The sequence below is a fragment of the Osmerus mordax genome, chromosome 1 (assembly GCF_038355195.1).
Source record: "Osmerus mordax isolate fOsmMor3 chromosome 1, fOsmMor3.pri, whole genome shotgun sequence".
Lineage (NCBI taxonomy): Eukaryota > Metazoa > Chordata > Actinopteri > Osmeriformes > Osmeridae > Osmerus > Osmerus mordax.
The window spans coordinates 23,788,692-23,808,924 of record NC_090050.1 but is presented as its reverse complement, the minus strand read 5'-3'; the positions used below and the strand labels follow the sequence as shown (position 1 = coordinate 23,808,924).

Genomic DNA, 20,233 nt, shown 5'->3' with positions numbered 1-20,233 from the left:
GATTTTATGTAATGAAGTAAGAAACCGTGAGAAACGTATTTTTTCATGTTCATTTCTTTCAATAAAATATGAAAGAAATGTTGGAGAAATCTTTCAGAGAATTATTGCATGAACATGAAGGCATTTTTTCTAGATTGTGTGTGTGTATGGAGAAAAAAGATAGACGAACGAGAAAGACAGGTGTGTGAGAGAGAAAGGGGGGGGGGAGGGGTTGTCTCGTGCCATGCATGACATATTCTTTTGTTCTATAATTGTTGCTCATTTGCCTTTTCGTGCATGTTTGAAATTACGAACAGAATCTTACATTAACAGACTGTGGCTTTTACGCCAGATTTTTCGCTATTGGCGAGGCAAAAAATAGGCCCATATTACCTGCTCAACATGAGGCCTGTGCGTTTGAAGACATCTGGCCAAATTATTTGTAATCAGAAACGACCTGAGTTGCCAGCCTCCATATGGTTTCGAGTCTGTTGCTGATGTCTACTTTTAAGTCCACCTGATGCAAACGAATTTAAGCAAATATCCAGTCGGTCTGTAGGCTAATTCCACACGATGGACCCTTCACGGCCTAGTTTGGCCTATAAACACCGTAGACATAGGGCCTGACAAAAATAACGAATTTTAATTTAATAAAAACATCTAAGGTTGGTGAAGGTGAAACCCCCAAGTTGCCAAGAGGACCAACAGGTATTCGGTTACGGATAACTGGCTCACGCCAATCTTTGTGAAATGATTTAGAATAAATTGAGATCATTTTAGCTACGCTGTGGGATATGACAATAGACGATCATCGTCCCCTTCCCGTAAGTCTATGTTGTAGACTTTTTTTGGCCTATACTCTTGGGTTTCACTGCCATACATTAAAATAAGCAAAATGGACTATATTCAGCAAACAGAACCCATGAGTCCCACTTGTGTTTTCTTATCGACCTCTTATCGCTCGCCGACCATCTATGTCTCAGAAATTAATTTGCTTAAGGATTAGGTTTAAGGTAAGGCTTGCAGAAGACACGCTCAACTATTCACAAGTCCCACGCAATTAAACTTGCTCACTACATAGCCTACGCTGTATTTTGGCATTTGTACTTTATTGTATCATAATATTGGCGAACTGACAAAAACACTTAGGCCAAAACCATAATGCTACGTTGCCACATGACAATGACTAGAGCGCCACCTGGTGGAGAAACACGTAGCCAACAATACATCCCATCTGCGTTAACGTCAACTGCATTGTGGCTGTTATTTTATACAATTTTTTCAACGGCCTTATACATTTGAAAAATGTATCAGAGCCAAAACATCACAATATGTTACCTAAAATCAACAGATGTCAATTAAATCACATTTATTAGCTTCAAGTAATAGGCGTTTTCATAAAACTTTCATAATCGGTAAAAACAAAACAAAAAAACAAGTATATTTCTTACATGAAAGTAGAATGACAGGAAACATGTAAAAGTCATTTCAAAACAACCACACAGAGGGCACAACATCCCAACTGACAAACATCCACATCAGTCATCCATCCTCCTCAGAGAGCAGTGGTTCAGCCAGGCATCTGTTAAAGCATGGCACCTGTGTGTGTGTGTGTGTGTGTGTGTGTTTGTGTGCGCGCATCCCAGCAAGGTTGTGTATGCATGTGTCTGGGCAAGTGTGTGTGTTCCCGTGAGCCCAGCGAGGGTGTGTGTGCTCATGTGCGGGGGCCCGGGCTGGGGACCAGGGTGTGCGTTTGTGTCCAGGTCATGAGTTGGTGGGGGTCTTGGTGGAGTTCTGCACCACCCAGGGGTGAGTGAGGACTTCCTGGATGGGGAGGCGATGGAGGGGGTTGTGTTTCAGCAGCCTGCCAATCAGGTCGCGGCCTCCAGCGGTCACATGATCAGGGAACGTGAACTCCACCTATGGGGCAACCACAGATGAGCTTAGCATTCAGCAGCCACTTTGATCCAAAGCAAAACCCAAAGTACAACAGAAGATCACAGATCTGCTGTAGCAAACATCATTTATATCACCTTGTGTCACTTTGGACAACAGTGTGAGATTAACTGAGGAAAATGTAGTATTGCAAGCATCGGTGAGAGATCATATTTGGCGGCTCAACAGGTCCCTGTACTTACTGTAAGTCGGTTCTGGAAAAGAGCGTCTGCTAAATGTAAATGTCAAATCTATGCTGTGGTTACCCTGGAGATCTTGCGGTAGGTCTCCTCGTGACTCTTGGTTTCGAAGGGGGGCCGTCCCACTAGGAACTCGTAGCAGAGCACGCCCAGACTCCACAGGTCCACCTTCTCGTCGTGGGTGCGGCCCTCGATCATCTCTGGAGGGAGGTAGTCCAGCGTGCCGCAAAGGGTCGACCTCCTGGACACACACACACACACACACGTTAGATCATGTTTATAGAGATGGATGGAACAAGCACCTGGAGGAGGGCATGTGTGTGTGTGTGAGGAGGGTGTGTGTTTATCTGGAGGAGGGCGTATGTGTGTGTGAGGAGAGTGTGTGTGTGTGTGTGTGTGTGTGTGTGTGTGTGTGTGTGTGTTGACCTGGAGGAGGGTGTGTGGACAGACCAGCCGAAGTCTGCGATCTTCAGCTCCCCGTTGGAACCCAGCAGCAGGTTCTCTGGCTTGATGTCCCGGTGGATCACCTTCTTAGAGTGGCAGTAGTTCAGAGCATCTGTAAGCTCCATGATGTACTGAGGAGGGGAGGGATGAAACCACAGAGGAGGAGGGAAGTGAGTGAGAGGTGAGGTGAGGGAGGAGGAGACCAAGGAAGGGCAGAGGAGGAGGAGAGGAGGAGACCAAGGAAGGGCAGAGGAGGAGGAGGGGAGAGGAGGAGACCAAGGAAGAGGGGAGAGGAAAGGGGGGGATGAGGGTAGAGGAGGAGGGGGGAGGAAGGGAGAGGAAAGGGGGGGGATGAGGGTAGAGGAGGAGGGGGGAGGAACAGGGGAGAGGAGCCCAGTCAGTACAGAACCACAGAGATTCCACAAGAGACCCGATGTTCCATCAACAGTACAAACACAACGAGAAAGGCAAGTTATCTACGCAGCTCCATGCTGGAGGAGTGCGTTGCTAGTTTAAACCTGCCGTGACAGCAGAGCGAGAGAGAGAGCGAGAAGTAAACTCCCTTCTCTGTGAGGTTGCTAGGCAGACTGACCGTGGCGCTGCGGGCCTCGTCGAAGCGGCCGCATCGCTGCAGCTCGCCGTACAGCTCCCCCTTGGGAGCGAACTCCAGGATGAGGTAGACGCGCGCCGCGTCGTGGAAGTATCCGTACAGACGCAGGATGTTGGGGTGTCTGAGGAGGAGGAGACATGGACACCCATCACACAGGGGCTGTGTGTCTCTACGTGGTGTGTGTGTGTCTACACAGGTAGGGTGGGGGGGGGGGGGGTGTGTGTCTACGTGGTGTGTGTGTGTGTGTCTACACAGGTAGGGTGGGGGGGGGGGGGGGTGTCTACGTGGTGTGTGTGTGTGTCTACTCAGGTAGTGTGTGTGTGTCTACACAGGTAGGTTGGGGGGGGGCTGTGCGTGGGTTGTGTGTGTCTACGTGTGTTCGTACTTGGGTTGTGTGTGCGTGCATGTCTTCATGTGTGTGTGCGCACGTCTACATGTGTGCACGTGTGTGTCTACACGGGTTGTGTGTGCATGTGTTCATACATGCACACGTGTGCGTGCATGTCTACATGTGTGCACACGCGTGTGTGCGTCTGTGTGCACCTGAGGTGAGACTGGATCTCCACCTCCCTCCGCAGCTGGTGCTCCACCCCTGCCTTCTCCAGCTGCTTTTTGAACAGCACCTTCAGGGCCAGGATGAACATAGACTGCCGCTCCCTGGCCAGGTACACGTTACCAAACTTGCCCTTTCCCAGCGGACGGCCGATGTCAAAGTTCTCCAGGCTCCAGCGCTTCCTGAACGCCAGTCAAAATATGGCACGATTATTACTGATGATTATTCATGTTTATTAGGTCTCCTATTTTCATGTTAATGACTCTTATATGCTGTGTATCCATCTCTAATTTGCCTATACTTACTTTCCAGGTTTAGATGGACCCGTCGATTTGGGACCCTCTAAATCCGTCTTGGGCCGGCCCTGTGTGGGTGTTGGATGAGGGGCCTGGCTGGTCTTAGCCTGACCCTGGAGCTGCTTTTGTTGTGGAGCAGGGTTCAACTTGGGCTGGCCCTGTGCAGGTGTGTGCTGGGGGGCAGGGTGCACCTTGGGTTGGCTCTGGGGCAGAGTGGGAATGTTTTGAGGTGCATGGTTGTTCTTGGGGTAGCTACAGGGCTTGGGTTGGGCCTGGTGGACAGGGTTGACGTTCTGGTTGTCATGGTTCACAGTTTTGGGCTGGTTCATGGTTTTGGGTGTCTGGCCTTGCGTTGCAGGCTTCTGTTGTTGGCCTGGGGGCTTCGGGATGCGCTGGGGCCCGTTCGACACCCCCAGCACGCGTTGGGTTGGCTTTGGAGTCCACACTGGCTTGCAGCTCGTCTGGGACACCGGAACTCTTTTTGGACCTTCGATGCTCGGCTGAAAACAAGACAACGCGAGTGTCCGTAATCTGTGACAAAGACATGTCCCCAGGCGCAGTAGCAAAACAGCGGACACGAGCTTAGCCTACATTAGTAAATGTACATTAGTAAATGTAAGCTACATTTCTAAATAGGAAAACCTAATCTTGCAAGGTCAGGGTTAGCTAGATAAGTGGCTTGGAAGTCTTACGAAACTTGAGTTGTAGCCAAGGACATTTGAGAGAAAAAACCAGCAACGTTATTACAACACACATCCACAAAAGACAGCTGGTCTCAAGATAAATGTGCAAATAACTGTAATACTAGATTCTGAAGAGAATTAATTGTTAATGCGTAAATGAGTAGCTACAGTAGCGAGCTACACGTACCTTCTGTTCAGGCCGTTGAGGCTTAATATCATTTGACATCTTGGCTTTAAATTCAGCAGCATCCATAATCTGAAGGGAGAGACAATTATTGTTGATTTATCTCGTGGAAATTTGCTTTACACCCTGACCTAGAAAAAAAGCATTTCTTCGCTAGCGTGGCATCGGACAAGCCCGCGACAATTCTTCCTTGTCTGCACATTTCATTTCGTTTAGATAGATATCAATGGAAGTGACAGGTTACTAGTAGATAACATTAAAATGTGGTGCTGTAACGCTTACCAATAATGTGTGGAGGCTGAAATAAAAACTTGAATCCACGCACCGCGAAGAAAAAAAACGATCCAATAAGAATCCAGCTAGTAGCTAGCTAGCTAACTAATGCTACATAGAAAAGACAGCAAGTTAACTTTAACTAGCTAACAAGCTGGGAAGGGCGACTTCCGTCCTGTATTTGGCTTGAGGACCAGTTCCAATAAACAGTTAAATTGCGATTTCTAATCTTCTGGGATATTGTTAGCTACCAGTAGGGCTAGCAAGGTTTCAAAAGCATACAGAAACACACTAGATAGCTATTGATTAGAACGAATTCTTCCACTTTACCACTAGTTCGTTGGTTCGCACTTCACTATGCTGACGTGAATACAGCCTGGCAAATTTTTCTAGCTGTTTGATTTCAAATATCCTTTTAAAAACCTCCTCTGTGCACGGTTGGCTGACGGGCCATGCTTTCTTCCCCAGCTATTGGATGATACACAATTCTGACCCTGACGTCACATATAATTAATACACTCCAGAACACTAGATGGGGCAAGTAAAGATCTCAGGCAGAGGATTTTACGGTGAACGAGGTCTTGAAAATAAAGGTACCTGTCCTGAAAAATCTCTCATTCCCTTGAGGTACGATTTGTGTTGTAAGCGAAGTGACTGTTTATTTATGCGGACATTTTGCTAAAATCATTTTATGGAACATTTGAGCACACATTGAAACAAGCAAAAGCTTTCAAATGACTTTATTCTTTTTCATTCGACCAGTCTTCTATTTTGTCAGTACAGCAGCTTTACAACCATCAACGCAGTTCCAACTTTTGAATAATTAGAAAAATAACCAGATTTGGACAGTTCTTGTCAGTGCAACAACAAAAAACTATTTAAATAAAAAAAACATTCTGTTGTTTCTTTTTGTTTAGAGAAAAACCAGGTTACCAAGAAACCAAGTTAAACCAAGTGACGTCACCTCCATATCAGATTCAGCCGGAAGGAACATAACAAAAAAACGACTTTGGATATTTGGCCATTAATGCATAAACAATGTTCCAACAAGCAACAGTGTAGCAACCTGAGAGCCGGAGGCATTTGGAATGCATTCATCTCAGTCGCAGCGAGACTATGAACAACACAAGCTTACATAATGTACCAAACTATCGTTTTGGCTGTTGGGGAAAGTTGCCAACCTCAGGTGGGTTTAGACATAGAAGATAACCACATAACCACATCATCAGACGGAAGTGACTGAAGCACTGTGTGTTGACAATGAACAAAATAAAAGACATCTTTATAAATAAGAAAATAAATCATTCCTTTTGTATTTCTAACATTGTACAAATACCCCTAAACACTCAGGGTCACACACACACACACACACACAAACATTCCCCATTGTAACAACAGAGGTTCTGGAATCGGAGAAAAGTAAAGTGAGGCTTTTAAGCACAGTTTGCTTTGTTCTCGGAAGCTCATCATTGTGCGTTAAAAATCACCAGGGCATCATCACCTTGGCATCGCCCACCTGAGAGTCTACATTCAGTTCATCCTGTTAGTAAGAGTTTGTATGTTCACATCCCAAATAAAACCAAAAAGTAACATTGACACAGCACATAACAGCAGGTTGTATTATGTATATATGTGTTGGTGTGTGTGTGTCATATAAAGGTTCTCTGTAAGTACCCATTAAAGTCCATCGAGTTAATAGTATTTCACAATAAATATGCAAATAAATAACTGTTTAGAGGTAACAATGCAATAAGCCTGCACAATTTTCACCAAGAACATGGCAGGTGCCACCTCTAACTCATGAAGGAAAACTGTCTCAAATGCAAGTGCCGAGTGTGTTCCATCTGTGGTCATAAACTACAGTATTTATTCCTCTCTGTTGCTCGTGTCACTATTCCACCAACACGGGTGATATTCATAGAACCCTGCTCACCTCCGACTCTCTGGTCTAGCTGGTCAGAGGCTCGGTGAGTGCTGATGTATTAATTGTTTCGAATGAAACGCTGGTTACACATGCAGCTCCTTGCGGAAGTGGTGCGACGCTTCATCTCCACAGAGAAACTCTACAGCCACACTGCATTTGAGACGTCTACATTACCTTGTTCCCTTTCAGTTAAAGCTTAAATCATAATAATAATAATGATATCTCATAGTAATAAATACAGTACTTGAGTTCCAGCTCTGACGTGTTGCTCGGCTTTAGTTCTTCCAGCTATTGAGGCTGCAGAGGAGACGGACGGTGTGACTCATCCAACCAGCCTGCTAGAGAAGACCACTCTCCCTCCACAAACGTCCGGCTTTCTGATACGCTGCCGTCTCTGTCTTACAGACACCTGGTCACACCTGGTCACACCTGAATGGCCCTGTCGCTAAAGCAGCGACGCTAAGGTGGACATCATGCCTTCACCAGTCTTTCTCCCTCCCTCCCAGGCGTCCCACGGGCTGTGACCCAGAGGAGGGGAGCTTCTCTAGCAGGGCAGAGTCTCTGCCGGCGAACACAAATCATCGAAGGGCTCGAAGAGATGTTTGGCACTGTTCGCCTTGTCACCCCGCCGCCCGCGTCTCTGCTGGCGTGGAGCCAGAGTATTCCAACCTCTCACTACGAGCGGTCAGCCTAGAAGCCTCCTGAAACCACTACCCAGAATCCCTTTAGGTTGCAGTCTGCCATGAGGTATCTAATGTAGATAGACTTTCAAACAAGATATGGAGGGAATGCACCCATGAATTAGAGGAGAGGAGGAAGAGCAGAGCAACGTGAAGGGAATCTGGGCTGGCACCGTACATGTTATTAAGAGGCAATAAAAACCAAGGGGATCCCCTGCCCTCTGAACAGGGGATGAGATGGAGGTAGGGAGAGAAGGTTTGAGGGTGGGTGGTGTCATTTCTCTGTGACTGCGGCGGCCATGGGCGTTCGTATCGTTCCCCTGGCTGTGGCCGCCAGCTCCTCGATCTCTGCGTTCAGCCTTCGGATCACCCACTCCATCGCCTCGCGGCCCTGGAGTGAAAAACAAACAGACCTTGGAATTAGGCAGCGAAAACAAAGGCTGCCCTGTTTGTAAAGTAGCTAGGCACTGACAACACCAAATAAGTCTTATAAAAAAAAGTTTTAAACAGACTATTGAATTATTTTTAAGGCTGTCGAACCCTGTTCCTGGAGAGATGCCCTCCTGTGCTAACCCTAACCACATCTATCTTATTAAGCTCAACATTATTCATTATTAGAAGCATGTGTCCTGCATTAGGGCTGGAATGAATAGCTACTGAATCATCCTGTAGGTTTCCTGGAACAGGGCTGGTATCCATCGATTAATCTATCCTGCCATCCATCCATGCATGTATTCATTCATATATCCATCCACCCACCCACCATCCATCCATGCATGTATTCATTCATATATCCATCCACCCACCCACCATCCATCCATGCATGTATTCATTCATATATCCATCCACCCACCCACCATCCATCCATGCATGTATTCATTCATATATCCATCCACCCACCCACCCACCCACCATCCATCCATGCATGTATTCATTCATATATCCATCCACCCACCCACCATCCATCCATGCATGTATTCATTCATATATCCACCCACCCACCATCCATCCATGCATGTATTCATTCATATATCCATCCACCCACCCATCATCCATCCATGCATGTATTCATTCATATATCCATCCACCCACTCACCCAGGGTGCAGGTGACTCACCTTGCCTGCGTTGCTAGAGATGCTGCTGGCCATGACCCCCTCCAGGTAGCTGCTAAGACTCACCCCCTTCACAGAGATGATGGCCTCCTGGGTCAGAACCGTCCTGCAGAACACAGGTTGCAGCATACTGAGTTATGATTCCTTGAGGGTTTGGGTTGGTTGAGGGGCAGTGAAAAGGGATGATTTGATGTGATGGTGTATTTTGCTGTTTCATGTCTTACATTTACATTTAGTCATTTAGCAGACGCTCTTATCCAGAGCGACTTACAGTAAGTACAGGGACATTCCCCCAAGGCAACTAGGGTGAAGTGCCTTGCCCAAGGACACAACGCCATTCGGTTGGCATAGCCGGGAATCGAACCAGCAACCTTCTGATTACTAGCCCGACTCAGCCATCTGTCTTACTTGTCTGGGTCTTGAGGGTGTGGTTTGTATGTCAGCTTCTCGTCCACTGATACCAGGTTAGTGAAGGTGATCTGCAGGGGTGAGAGAGACAGAAGAGGGTGGGAGAGAGACAGACTGTGAGAAAGAGGGAGAGACAACCGGCTTGTTCAGCTTTTCATATTCACACTTGACACACCGGGCCTCAAGAACCGGTTCAGCATCATTCCATAAGCGTTTCTCCCACACCCAACACACTGTTTACAAATGTATTTCTTGTGCAGATATGCCTGCTGAGATGATCTGGGCAACATGTTTAGTAAAGAGTCATGGGTTTTATAACCCAAACACCTCTTACAAAACTCATCTTTTATTTGCAAACTGAAGACTCAATCTGTAGCATAAAGACTGGAGAACCCATCAGAACTCCCATAATAGTACTTAGTAATAATAATATTAAATAATAAATAAAATTTAGCAGACGCTACAGGTGGATTCAAACCTGCAACGTCTTTATCTGTAGTGAAATGCTCCACCAGTGAGCTGAACTGGTCCTCAGTCCCCTTCGCCTGTCAGACACCTCAGCTATCCCCTTCCCCTGTGAAGGTACTTACGTTGGAGGACTGCAGCTCAAATGTCTTCTCTCTGGGGTCCACGACCGAGTGCTCCTGGATGAAGGTGCACGTCCGCGAGTTGCCGATGATCTGAACACAGGAGAGAATCCACAGTCAGATACTGGAACCTTCAGAACCGAACATCGGAGTGTTCTAGAACCACTGGTCTCTCTCGCCCACTTCAGTTTGTTTCTTCACTAGATAACTCTGATTTCTATGATTTACTGTTATATAGCTAGTTACCGTTATGAAAAAGCTAGAATTGATGTGCCTTGTCAGTTAAAATACTTTTGTTACCTGTTAACCCTCTTTTAATTTTACTTACATGCAGAGTCAGACTAATATTTATATCAAAGAGCATGTACAGCAGGTGAATATAATAATAAATGCTTTTTATTTATAGCACCCCCTTCATTGTCAAGGGAGGCAATCTCATTATATATTAATGAGATAGCTTGTTGGCTAATAAACTAATATCATTCAGGTACATCCCTAACAGCAGCAGTGACTAAGCCTGTCTGAGAAGCAGCCATGCTACTGGGCCGTCTGGGGACTTAGGGCTGCTATTAATAGGAGTCTCTAGCCACCTTCCCTGACCTTTCCAGGATCTCCTCCCCCTGACCTCCCCCAGGATCGGGGCCTGACCCCTAGGGTTCAGAGCGGTCTCATGTGACCCTGGGCTCCAGGAGTTATCCTGGCCCCGGGCCAGAGAGAGGCAGCAGGGCCCAGATACCGTGCGGTCACGGTTCACAGCATGGGACGTCTTGTCTAATCTGGACGACTGTCAAATCAAAGCCGTACAGTTCTTATCTTGCTGTGATTTGCGTATGCAATGAGGGTAAGGAGAAATAAGTCAAATCAACGGTTTCACAATTCCAGAACCACCGACTGACCATTCTAGAACCCTGGAATGACCACTCTAGAACCCTGAACTGACGCACTTTGGCAGACATCAAAAGCCTCCTCCACTCACTATCTCTCTCACACGCACACGTGCATGTGTACACACACACACTCACTGTTGCTTGTACTGTTACATCACTGGCATGTGGTATGGTACAACTAAAGTTCAGGACATCATGTGCCAGAGACAGACTGTCGTAATCTTCTGATAGAAATAGACCTGTGGGGGGGGGGTCGTCAGTGACTACTACTGCTGTGTTCCCTGCTATTATGGGCTGTTTTGACAGAGTGTGACGGAAATGCTGTACTATGATATAGAGCAGGCTGCCAAGATTCTACAAGGCCTCAGCACATTCACCTCTATACGTTACCCAAACCAGTCTGGGTTAAGCCTCTATACTGGGTAGTTTGGAGATGTAAAATAGCAACTGTGCTTGCTGAAACCTTCCTAGGTGTCTACAGTGCATCGCTGTATTTCTCGAGGGTGTTACTGTAGACGTCTCACAACCTTGTTCTATCACAGGTCCATCTGAGAGAAAGACCAGGCGAGAGAGAGACAGAGAGAGAGCACGACAGAGAGAGACCACGAGAGAGAGAAAGAGACAGAGAGAGCACGACAGAGAGACAGAGAGAGACCACGAGAGAGAGAGAGAGAGAGAGAGAGAGAGAGAGAGAGCAGCCTGGTACTCACAGACTTAACGATGGAAGGAAGGCCCCACTCTGCGCTGAGGAGGCGGTTGCTATGGAGACGGCCCTGGCTGTCCACTGCCCGGCCCAGCACGTCTACCCCAAACACACTGGGGTTCATGGGGTTGGGGTACTTCTGCATGGCCGCCTTGGTTACCGTCTCCCAGGGGTGGCTGTGGGGCAACAGGAGGATGAGGAGAAAGAATTAAAACTAAATTACAAATGATGATCTTATGTTTCAGTCTCACCCTAGCCTGTCCCCGGTGTGAATCTCGTGATTAGCATGCGTATTGTATATTTAATTAAAAACGTGTTTTTCTCTATGTTACACATGTAGATCAAGTCAAGACTAGTTGTAGTCTAGCTGTTTCAATACAGAGTGCCATGTTATGAAACGTTTTCATGATAGCATTGACCGGGATACACAGAACTTGATGCTGTTGTCAATCGCATGTATTCATAAACTGATGACAAGCGTATATATCAGAACATGAATGTTATTTCGCACGGTACAATCAGTACAACAAAAAACCGCGCCAACACAATCTTCTGGGTCCAGAATCCGACGTCAGCGGCCGTTACCGTGGAGACGACCAGATGCCATGTGGTTGTCGAGTGACGCATTGGACTGGAGGCGCGGTGAAATGTGGGGGAAAGGTTGCTGGATAAAGAAGCTAGCTAGCTGATTACGCAACCTCTGCACAAGACCCTGACACTGTTACAGTGAGAGAAAAAACTAACGAAAAAATAATAATAATAACCAAGAATAGATTCTGTAGAAACACCGATTCGTTTAAATGTGTCGTTTTTAAAACAGAAGCCGGCTGTGTTGCAATGTAGCCTAATCTAGGTCTTTCAGTGATGTATTAAAAAGGCATTTAAACAATTTTACAATAGCCAATGAGATGTGCACTAAGCTGGTGTTATCTAGAGCTAGCTATATTATTAGCTAACGAAGCAAGGCTATATAAGGAAAGTCAAACCGATTAGCCTGCCACCACAGATACCGGTACTTTAAAGAAGACCGATAACCACGAGCTATCCTATAAAGGACAATTTGTACCGCTACATCGTTCAGACGGGGGGAAGGGAGAACTGGCAAAGATAACAAACCGTACACATTTAAATAAATCACTCACTTGAAAATATGTTCTGAGGTCCAGATCTTCATGACTTGGCTGTTGTATATTAACCGGTGTGTGGTATTGGTAGTGAGGTGGAGAGTGGATCAGCCCAGCCGGCAAGTGCAGTCACACTGACTCAATGAACAGGCAGCATTCGTTAAAGAGCTGACGCAAATCACCTCCCCCCTACGACCGGAGTCACATGAGTCTGGATTTGGCGCACATCCGCCGCGTGCCAGAGCGGTGATTGACAAAGCAGAAAGCAGCGCAGTTAAGGTAACTGGAATCAATTTATTGGCCCAAAATCTAAAATCGTGAATGTATTTTCAGTGAGTTCAGAGTAACGATAACCAAAGTGAACACATGTTTAAAATAACGACGCAACACCATTTCGAAATACTTCATACGAGATCCACAACGATTTTCCATGAGGTGGATAGCAAGTCGTTAATCAAGCAGTAGGAATCCGTCCTTTGCCCTCTGCAGAACTTGTGATCAAAACTGAACCAACATGCCCTTAGAGGAATATGACAATGCCACTGAACGATTATGTCGCTGTCAGAACTGTAGGCTTCTAATGATTGTTTCATACACAACCAACAAAATGATTTCGCTCTACGTGAGCCCCCCTGACATCTAGCCTACAATACCCTAACATTATCCACAGTTATTGGAGCGGCTTGAATGGAAAGACATTATGCTACACGAATGGATCACAAAAGTACGATTTTAGTTGTCATGCTTGTGTTCAAGACAGATCCGATTCCAGATTGATCAGATGAATTATAGGCTTCTACATCAAAAATTGTTCTAGGCTTTTCTGCATTAGCCGACACTCTTGAAATTTAAACAAAATAACCTCAATATATATTATATATAGAGAGATGTATGTTACAATTTGCAGTAACATGGGCATATGCAGGAATAACCCACTTTTACAAGTAGGTGAAAGATCCCTGTCCCTTCTGACCCTCCTCTGTCTAGATCCAGTTTTTTGTCAAGGCTTGGTGTTATATGGCAGAGCCGAAGGGACAACCTCAGAGCCACGTCTCGGGGCCTTATCAGGAGGTGTGTGTTATCTTCCCCTGACAGACAGCAGTGTGGAGGGCATCATTAATCCAACCAACTCAGTACAGAACAGAGTTCAAGCAGTAGGGTTTAGCTGTGGGGTTGTGAACCATGGTGTTCTTTTGAGGGCTGTTAACTGTAACCGTTAAAGGAACAGTACAGGTTTTTGTATGTGATGTTAAAGGAACAGTACAGGTTTTTGTATGTGATGTTAAAGGAACAGTACAGGTTTTTGTATGTGATGTTAAAGGAACAGTACAGGTTTTTGTATGTGATGACTCGAACATGTGTAAAACTGCTTATCTGTGTAGTCAGAATAAAGTGTATCTCATAACACTTAATAAATAATTATGCGAAAGCAACATTATACAATTTATTTCATGATAAAAATGTTTTTTGATGAAAGCTTCTAATCGTTTAATACAATATTGTAAGGATTAAAAAGTCAGATGGCTGAGCGGTTAGGGAGTGGGGCTATTAATCAGAAGGTTGTTGGTTCGAATCCCGGCAGTGCTAAATGACGTTGTGTCCTTGGGCAAGGCACTTCACCCTACTTGCCTCGGGGGAATGTCCCTGTACTTACTGTAAATCGCTCTGGATAAGAGCGTCTGCTAAATGTAAATGCAAAAAGTCTGGGTTTCGACTTTTTATTAAATTGTCAGTAAAAATTTTCTTACAAACACAGTGACCAAAATATGCTCCTTGTTTATGTAAATGAAATGTAATCCTACTGAATTGTGAAGATTACTTTATGAAAACACATACTGTTAATCTTCATTTAAACCAATTTAAGACATCCATGTTGTTTACAACAGTACAATGACACATTATTAAGTTCTAAATGAATCATACAATGTCAAACAATATAATTGTAATATAGGAAGAAAACTGTAAATAAAAATTCTGTACACATTTTATTTTCATATCACAACTGAAAAATTCAACAAAATCGCAGTACAGCCAGCATTTTTTTTAAAGCATGTGAATGATTATTATTAGCACACTCAGTAAGCGATATAAGGCAATATGTATCTATACTGTACAATTATATGAGTAAAAGACTAAGGAAAAAAGCTAAAATTCAAGTCTTTTGAGAAAAAATAGTTGAGGTTTCCTGACACCGTCTTGTGGCTCAGTGAAGGCATCACCTCCACCTGTCTCAAACACACCTCACTCTGTCACAAACACCCTCACTCTGTCACAAACATACCTCACTCCGTCACAGTCTCAGCACTGGTCTCCGTCACAGTGTCAGTGCTCGTCTCTGTCACCATCTCAGTCTTAGTTTCCATTCTTGTTTGATCTGTCACGATACTAGATGACGGTCTCTCCTCCTCCTCCTCCTCCTCCTCCTCCTGCTCCTCCTCCTCCTGCTCCAAGTCGGCTGTTGCGTCCTGGTACTGCTGGTATTCCGCCACAAGGTCGTTGAGGTTATTCTCAGCCTCCGTGAACTCCATCTCGTCCATGCCCTCGCCCGTGTACCAGTGGAGGAAGGCCTTGCGGCGGAACATGAGGGTGAACTGCTCCCCGATGCGGCGGAAAATCTCCTGAATGGCCGTGTTGTTGCCGATGAAGGTGGCGGCCATCTTGAGGCCCCGGGGAGGGATGTCACACACGGCCACCTTGACGTTGTGTGGGATCCAGTCCACGAAGTACCTGCTGTTCTTCTGCTGCACGGCCAGCATCTGCTCGTCTACCTCTTTGGTGGACATGGCGCCGCGGAACATCCCCGCCACAGTGAGGTAGCGCCCCCTCCTGGGGTCGCAGGCCGTCATCATGTTGCGGGGGTCGAACATCTGCTGGGTGAGCTCGGGCACGCTGAGGGCGTGGTACTGCTGGCTCCCCCTGGCGGTGAGCGGCGCGAAGCCCGGCATGAAGAAGTGCAGGCGGGGGAAGGGCACCATGTTGACGGCCAGCTTGCGGAGGTCGGCGTTGAGCTGGCCGGGGAAGCGGAGGGAGGTGGTGACCCCACTCATGGTCAGGGACACCAGGTGGTTGAGGTCGCCGTAGGTGGGCGTGGTCAGCTTGAGCGTGCGGAAGCAGATGTCGTAGAGCGCCTCGTTGTCGATGCAGAAGGTTTCGTCCGTGCTCTCGATGAGCTGGTGCACGGAGAGGGTGGCGTTGTAGGGCTCCACCACCGTGTCTGACACCTGCGGGGGGGAGGGGAGGGGGGGAGGGGGTGGGAAGGGAGGAGAGAGGGGAAAGAGAGGGGAGGAGAGAGGGGAAGGGGAGGAAAGGGAAGGGGGAAGAGGAGAGGTGGGAAGAAAGAGAAATAGGTTAAAGGTACCTTTAGTATGCTACAGAACAGCACAGTACACTGTTAGCATAGTACACACTAGTCACCTTTAGGGGAGGGAGGTTAGTATTGTACACACCTTGGGGGAGGGCATGACACTGAATGTGTTCATGATGCGGTCAGGGTACTCCTCTCTGATCTTGTTGATGAGGAGGGTGCCCATGCCTGAGCCGGTGCCACCGCCCAGGGAGTGGACGAACTGGAACCCCTGCAGACAGTCGCAGCCCTCGCTCTCGCTACGGACGCGGTCCATCACCTGCTCCACCAGCTCTGCACCCTCCGTGTAGTGACCCTTAGCCCAGTTGTTTCCTGCCCCGGAGTTTCCTGAACACCCCCCCCCCACACACACACACACACACACACACAAAATAAACATTTCTGTGTGTCGCTCAGTGGTGGGGTATTTAACTGTAGATAAAGAGGTTGCAAGTTCAAATCCTATTCCTGTATGTTGCTAAAAGAAAGAGTGACCATAGACAGTGGCTATAGACTGTGACTATAGACAGTTACTGTAGACAAAGACTAGAGACAGTGACCATAGACAGTGACCATAGACAGAGACTCTAAATTCAGACTATAAACGGAGGATATTGGGACAGGTGTCTCTCACCGTGGATGAAGTTGTCGGGCCTGAAGAGCTTTCCGATCCTGCTGCCCCTCACACTGTCCATCGTGCCAGGCTCCAGATCAATGAGCAGAGATCTGGGGACATACTTACCCCCTGGGGACAGAAACACACACCTGAGACACACACCTGAGATACACATACCTGAGACACACCTGAGATACACACACACTTGACACACACACCCCTGACACACACACCTGAGACACACACCTGAGATACACACCTGAGACACACACACACCTGACACACACACACACACTTGAAACACACACCTGACACACACACACACTTGAGACACACACACCTGACACACACACACCTGAGACACACACACCCCTGACACACACACCCCTGACACACACACACCTGAGACACACACACCTGAGATACACACCTGAGACACACACACCTGAGATACACACCTGAGATACACACCTGAGACACACACACCTGAGATACACACCTGAGATACACACCTGAGACACACACACCTGACACACACACACCTGAAACGTACCCTGTGCCTCGTTGAAGTAAACATTGAGGCGCTCCAGCTGGAGGACGTTGTCGCCCTCGTAGTTTCCTGTGGCGTTGATCCCATGTTCCTCACTGATCACCTCCCAAAACTACACACACACAACACACACACAAAGGAACACCGTTACAAAGTGACTGAACAAATAGAAATGTACTTACTAGGTCTATCCAGAAACACACAAACACAATACAGTCAGCAAAAAGACCCACAGAGATTCCTCCATCCCATACGGCTCCACAACCACCCATCTCTAGTTAATCAGGAGTCAGTTGGCTGAGCGGTTAGGGAGTCTGGTTGGTAGGTTTGATTCCGGGCTGTGCAAAATGACGTTGTGTCCTTGAGAAAGGCACTTCGCCCTACTTGCCTCGGGGGAATGTCCCTGTACTTACTGTAAGTCGCTCTGGATAAGAGCGTCTGCTAAATGACTAAATGTAAATGTAAATGTAATCAGACGTGTTGGCCATTCATCGAAGATGGTCCGGATGATAACCCAGCCAGCCTGTCTGTCTCTCAAGGTCCCCCTCTTCTCAGTACTCATTGTGGTGATGCAGTTCAATACAGTATATCTCATGCTGTTTCTCTGGCTGGCATTGTGGAAGTCATGATAAACCCATGTCCCACCCATGCCAGTCTTGCACTTATCTTTCAGCAACAACATACGCAGGGAAACACCCTCTGCCACTCACAACTGTCAGGGTAGAAGTGTCAAGTCACAGCCCAATACATGAACCATATTAGGGGTGAAGTGAACATACAACCTATCACGTTTAAGGAAATACAGAATATTTTGTCGATAGATATGAAGTAAATTCTCTGTGTGTCAGGAGTTGAGTTTGTCAGGTTTGAGTCATCAGGGTTGTTTTAAACACCTCTCCATGTGGTTACCTTTTCCCTGGGTGTTGTTCTTCACAGTAAATGACATCAACAAACACTGTGTTACACTATCATCATGCATTAGGATGGGTTAGTATTTTCTCCAGAATGCCCACGAAGAGAATCTCATGTTCTAGACTAGAGCATCCTGTCCTGACTAAATGATATCAACCCACCAAGAGTGGACTCAATAAATCCAGACAAATCGCATTTGTAATACAGGTAAGGTAAGAAAGGTAAGAAATCGTAGATTTCTTACCTTGGAGCCGATTTGATTCCCACACTGTCCGATCTGCAGATGTACGATCTCTCTCATGGTGGTCCAGATGACGGCCTCACCAGCCTTCTCTCTGCCCTGCCCTCTGCACCCTCCACGCTTATATACCAGGGCAGCTCTGACGACATCACTGATGATGTCACCCAGACACCACTACGCTGTGACACTCACACAGTCCGGGATAACTCCTACTGTTATCTACAGAACAACATTGTTTGACTGCACACTGTATGTTGCATTGTATATATAAAAAGTTATGTACTCAATTCATAACTGTAGGTTGTATTGGTTTTATGGTTGTATTGTAGGTTGTTTCTCCTGTCGTATAAAATGTGTCTTGCGACGTATTTCCACAGACACAAGTGGAATAACTTCCAGAAATATACAAACTACAAATAAATGAAGTACATTTACATTTAGTCATTTAGCAGACGCTCTTATCCAGAGCGACTTACAGTAAGTACAGGGACATTCTCCCGAGGCAAGTACGGTGAAGTGCCTTTCTCAAGGACACAACGTCATTTTGCACAGCCCGGAATCAAACCTACCAACCAGACTAAAGCCAGAGCAGCCTAATACACACAAGCACCTTTATCCAGCAGTTCACATGCCATTCACACAGTAGAAGCTTTTATCCAAAGCAACATTCAAACAGCACACAGGAAGTACAGCAGGAAGTGAATGGGACTGTCACAGCGCGAGAGTTATAAGAACACCCTTTTTTCCAAATAAGCCTTTTTCCCTGAAGAGGACAGGGGTGGAGAGGACAGGATGTGTGTGTGTAGAGACTCTGAGGTGTGTGTCTCTGGTTGGGTCCAGATAAGAGACACAGCAGCTGAGAGCTGCTTGTATCTGCGGGGCGCATACACACAGACAGGCGGCAGACAGACAGACAGACAGACAGACAGACAGACAGGCAGACAGGCAGACAGGCAAACAGACAGACAGGCGGCAGGCAGGCAGGAAGACAGGCAAACAGACAGACAGACAGGCGGCAGGCAGACAGGCAGGCAGGCAGGCAGGCAGGCAAGCAGACAGGCAAACAGACAGACACAGACAGGCAGACAGGCAGAAGCCCCGAATGTTTTCTCAAAAGCCCTGAATCTTTTAGGTTAAAATTTGGGTTGTCATTTTCGGGTCGTTATAATTTTATATAATTCCCAGCATCGCAAGATTTTAGTTTTAGAAATCTAATTCACAATTTACAAAACAGAGCGGGTTATCTGTTGCGAAACTAGGTCTGTTTGACAGATGTATCAAAATCACCAAGCTATCCGCAATATATAAAGAGTTCCGGTTTAGAGAGGCCTGAGGAGAGAGTTCCGGTTTAGAGAGGCCCGAGGAGAGAGTTCCGGTTTAGAGAGGCCCGAGGAGAGAGTTCCGGTTTAGAGAGAGGCCTGAGGAGAGAGTTCCGGTTTAGAGGGGCCAGAGGAGAGAGTCCTGCAATTGGACTCTATTGGAGAAAGGAGGAGCAGGGAGAGGGAGAACAGAGAATCCTAAAACAGAGCATATCAAGTTAGAGCAGAGTACAATAGAGTACAATAGAGACAATTAGGGCTTGATTTAGGATTTAGAAGAGATACTTTAGGGTCTATCTCTGCTAACTGTCATTGTTTACTTGATCAGTCCACTATGATGGAGAAACGAACCACACAGCTATCTGGGTGACAGTCTTGTGCTCATGAGTGACTAAATACTGCCTCCTTCTGGTGGTTGAACATGAGATCCTTGGAACTGAACATACCCCTGAAGCATTTTACTGAAGTTGAAATATGAACATGGCTTACACCTTCCTTACACTTGAGAAGGGCCGGGGGGGGGGGGGGGGGGGGGGTCATTGATGGGGTCCAGTATGAAGTAGTCTAGTATGTCAAGGTCTGGATGGTCACTCTATGACACTGTGTATGACTGCATATCACTACAGCACTGGGATTGTGGAAGGTGGGGGTAGAGATCTAAAATGGTGG

At 46.6% G+C, this 20,233-nt stretch overlaps 3 protein-coding genes across 10 annotated transcripts; all 3 read right to left on the bottom strand.

Annotated features, from left to right (window-relative positions):
• Window positions 1-1,081: 1,081 nt before the first annotated feature.
• aurka (aurora kinase A) lies at window positions 1,082-5,546 on the bottom strand. Of its 2 annotated transcripts, none has more exons than XM_067233163.1 (8): window positions 5,167-5,546; window positions 4,888-4,956; window positions 4,027-4,517; window positions 3,712-3,903; window positions 3,151-3,289; window positions 2,541-2,689; window positions 2,181-2,355; window positions 1,082-1,899 (listed from the first exon to the last, which is right to left on the bottom strand). In XM_067233163.1, exons 2-8 carry the CDS (start codon window positions 4,951-4,953, stop codon window positions 1,744-1,746), a joined length of 1,368 nt encoding a protein of 455 aa, XP_067089264.1. In that variant the 5' UTR covers window positions 4,954-4,956; window positions 5,167-5,546; the 3' UTR covers window positions 1,082-1,743. The 2 variants fall into 2 exon arrangements, with proteins under 2 accessions (XP_067089264.1, XP_067089271.1); XM_067233170.1 differs by having other exon boundaries at window positions 2,565-2,689.
• A 336-nt stretch (window positions 5,547-5,882) lies between these two features.
• On the bottom strand, window positions 5,883-12,753 carry prelid3b (PRELI domain containing 3). Its single transcript, XM_067233181.1, has 6 exons — window positions 12,602-12,753; window positions 11,467-11,635; window positions 9,873-9,962; window positions 9,283-9,353; window positions 8,878-8,980; window positions 5,883-8,152 (listed from the first exon to the last, which is right to left on the bottom strand). The coding sequence occupies exons 1-6, from the start codon at window positions 12,631-12,633 to the stop codon at window positions 8,036-8,038; spliced, it is 582 nt and encodes a 193-aa protein (XP_067089282.1). The 5' UTR covers window positions 12,634-12,753; the 3' UTR covers window positions 5,883-8,035.
• A 1,532-nt stretch (window positions 12,754-14,285) lies between these two features.
• Window positions 14,286-18,369, bottom strand: tubb1 (tubulin, beta 1 class VI). 7 transcript variants are annotated; one of them, XM_067232679.1, is made up of 7 exons: window positions 18,249-18,369; window positions 17,027-17,204; window positions 16,945-16,972; window positions 16,800-16,897; window positions 16,561-16,704; window positions 16,030-16,274; window positions 14,286-15,804 (listed from the first exon to the last, which is right to left on the bottom strand). In XM_067232679.1, the coding sequence occupies exons 1-7, from the start codon at window positions 18,303-18,305 to the stop codon at window positions 14,866-14,868; spliced, it is 1,689 nt and encodes a 562-aa protein (XP_067088780.1). In that variant the 5' UTR covers window positions 18,306-18,369; the 3' UTR covers window positions 14,286-14,865. The 7 variants fall into 7 exon arrangements, with proteins under 7 accessions (XP_067088780.1, XP_067088809.1, XP_067088805.1 ...); XM_067232708.1 differs by having other exon boundaries at window positions 16,800-16,850; window positions 16,956-17,013; window positions 17,064-17,204; XM_067232704.1 differs by lacking the exon at window positions 16,945-16,972 and having other exon boundaries at window positions 16,800-16,914; window positions 17,070-17,204.
• Between the last annotated feature and the right edge of the window lie 1,864 nt (window positions 18,370-20,233).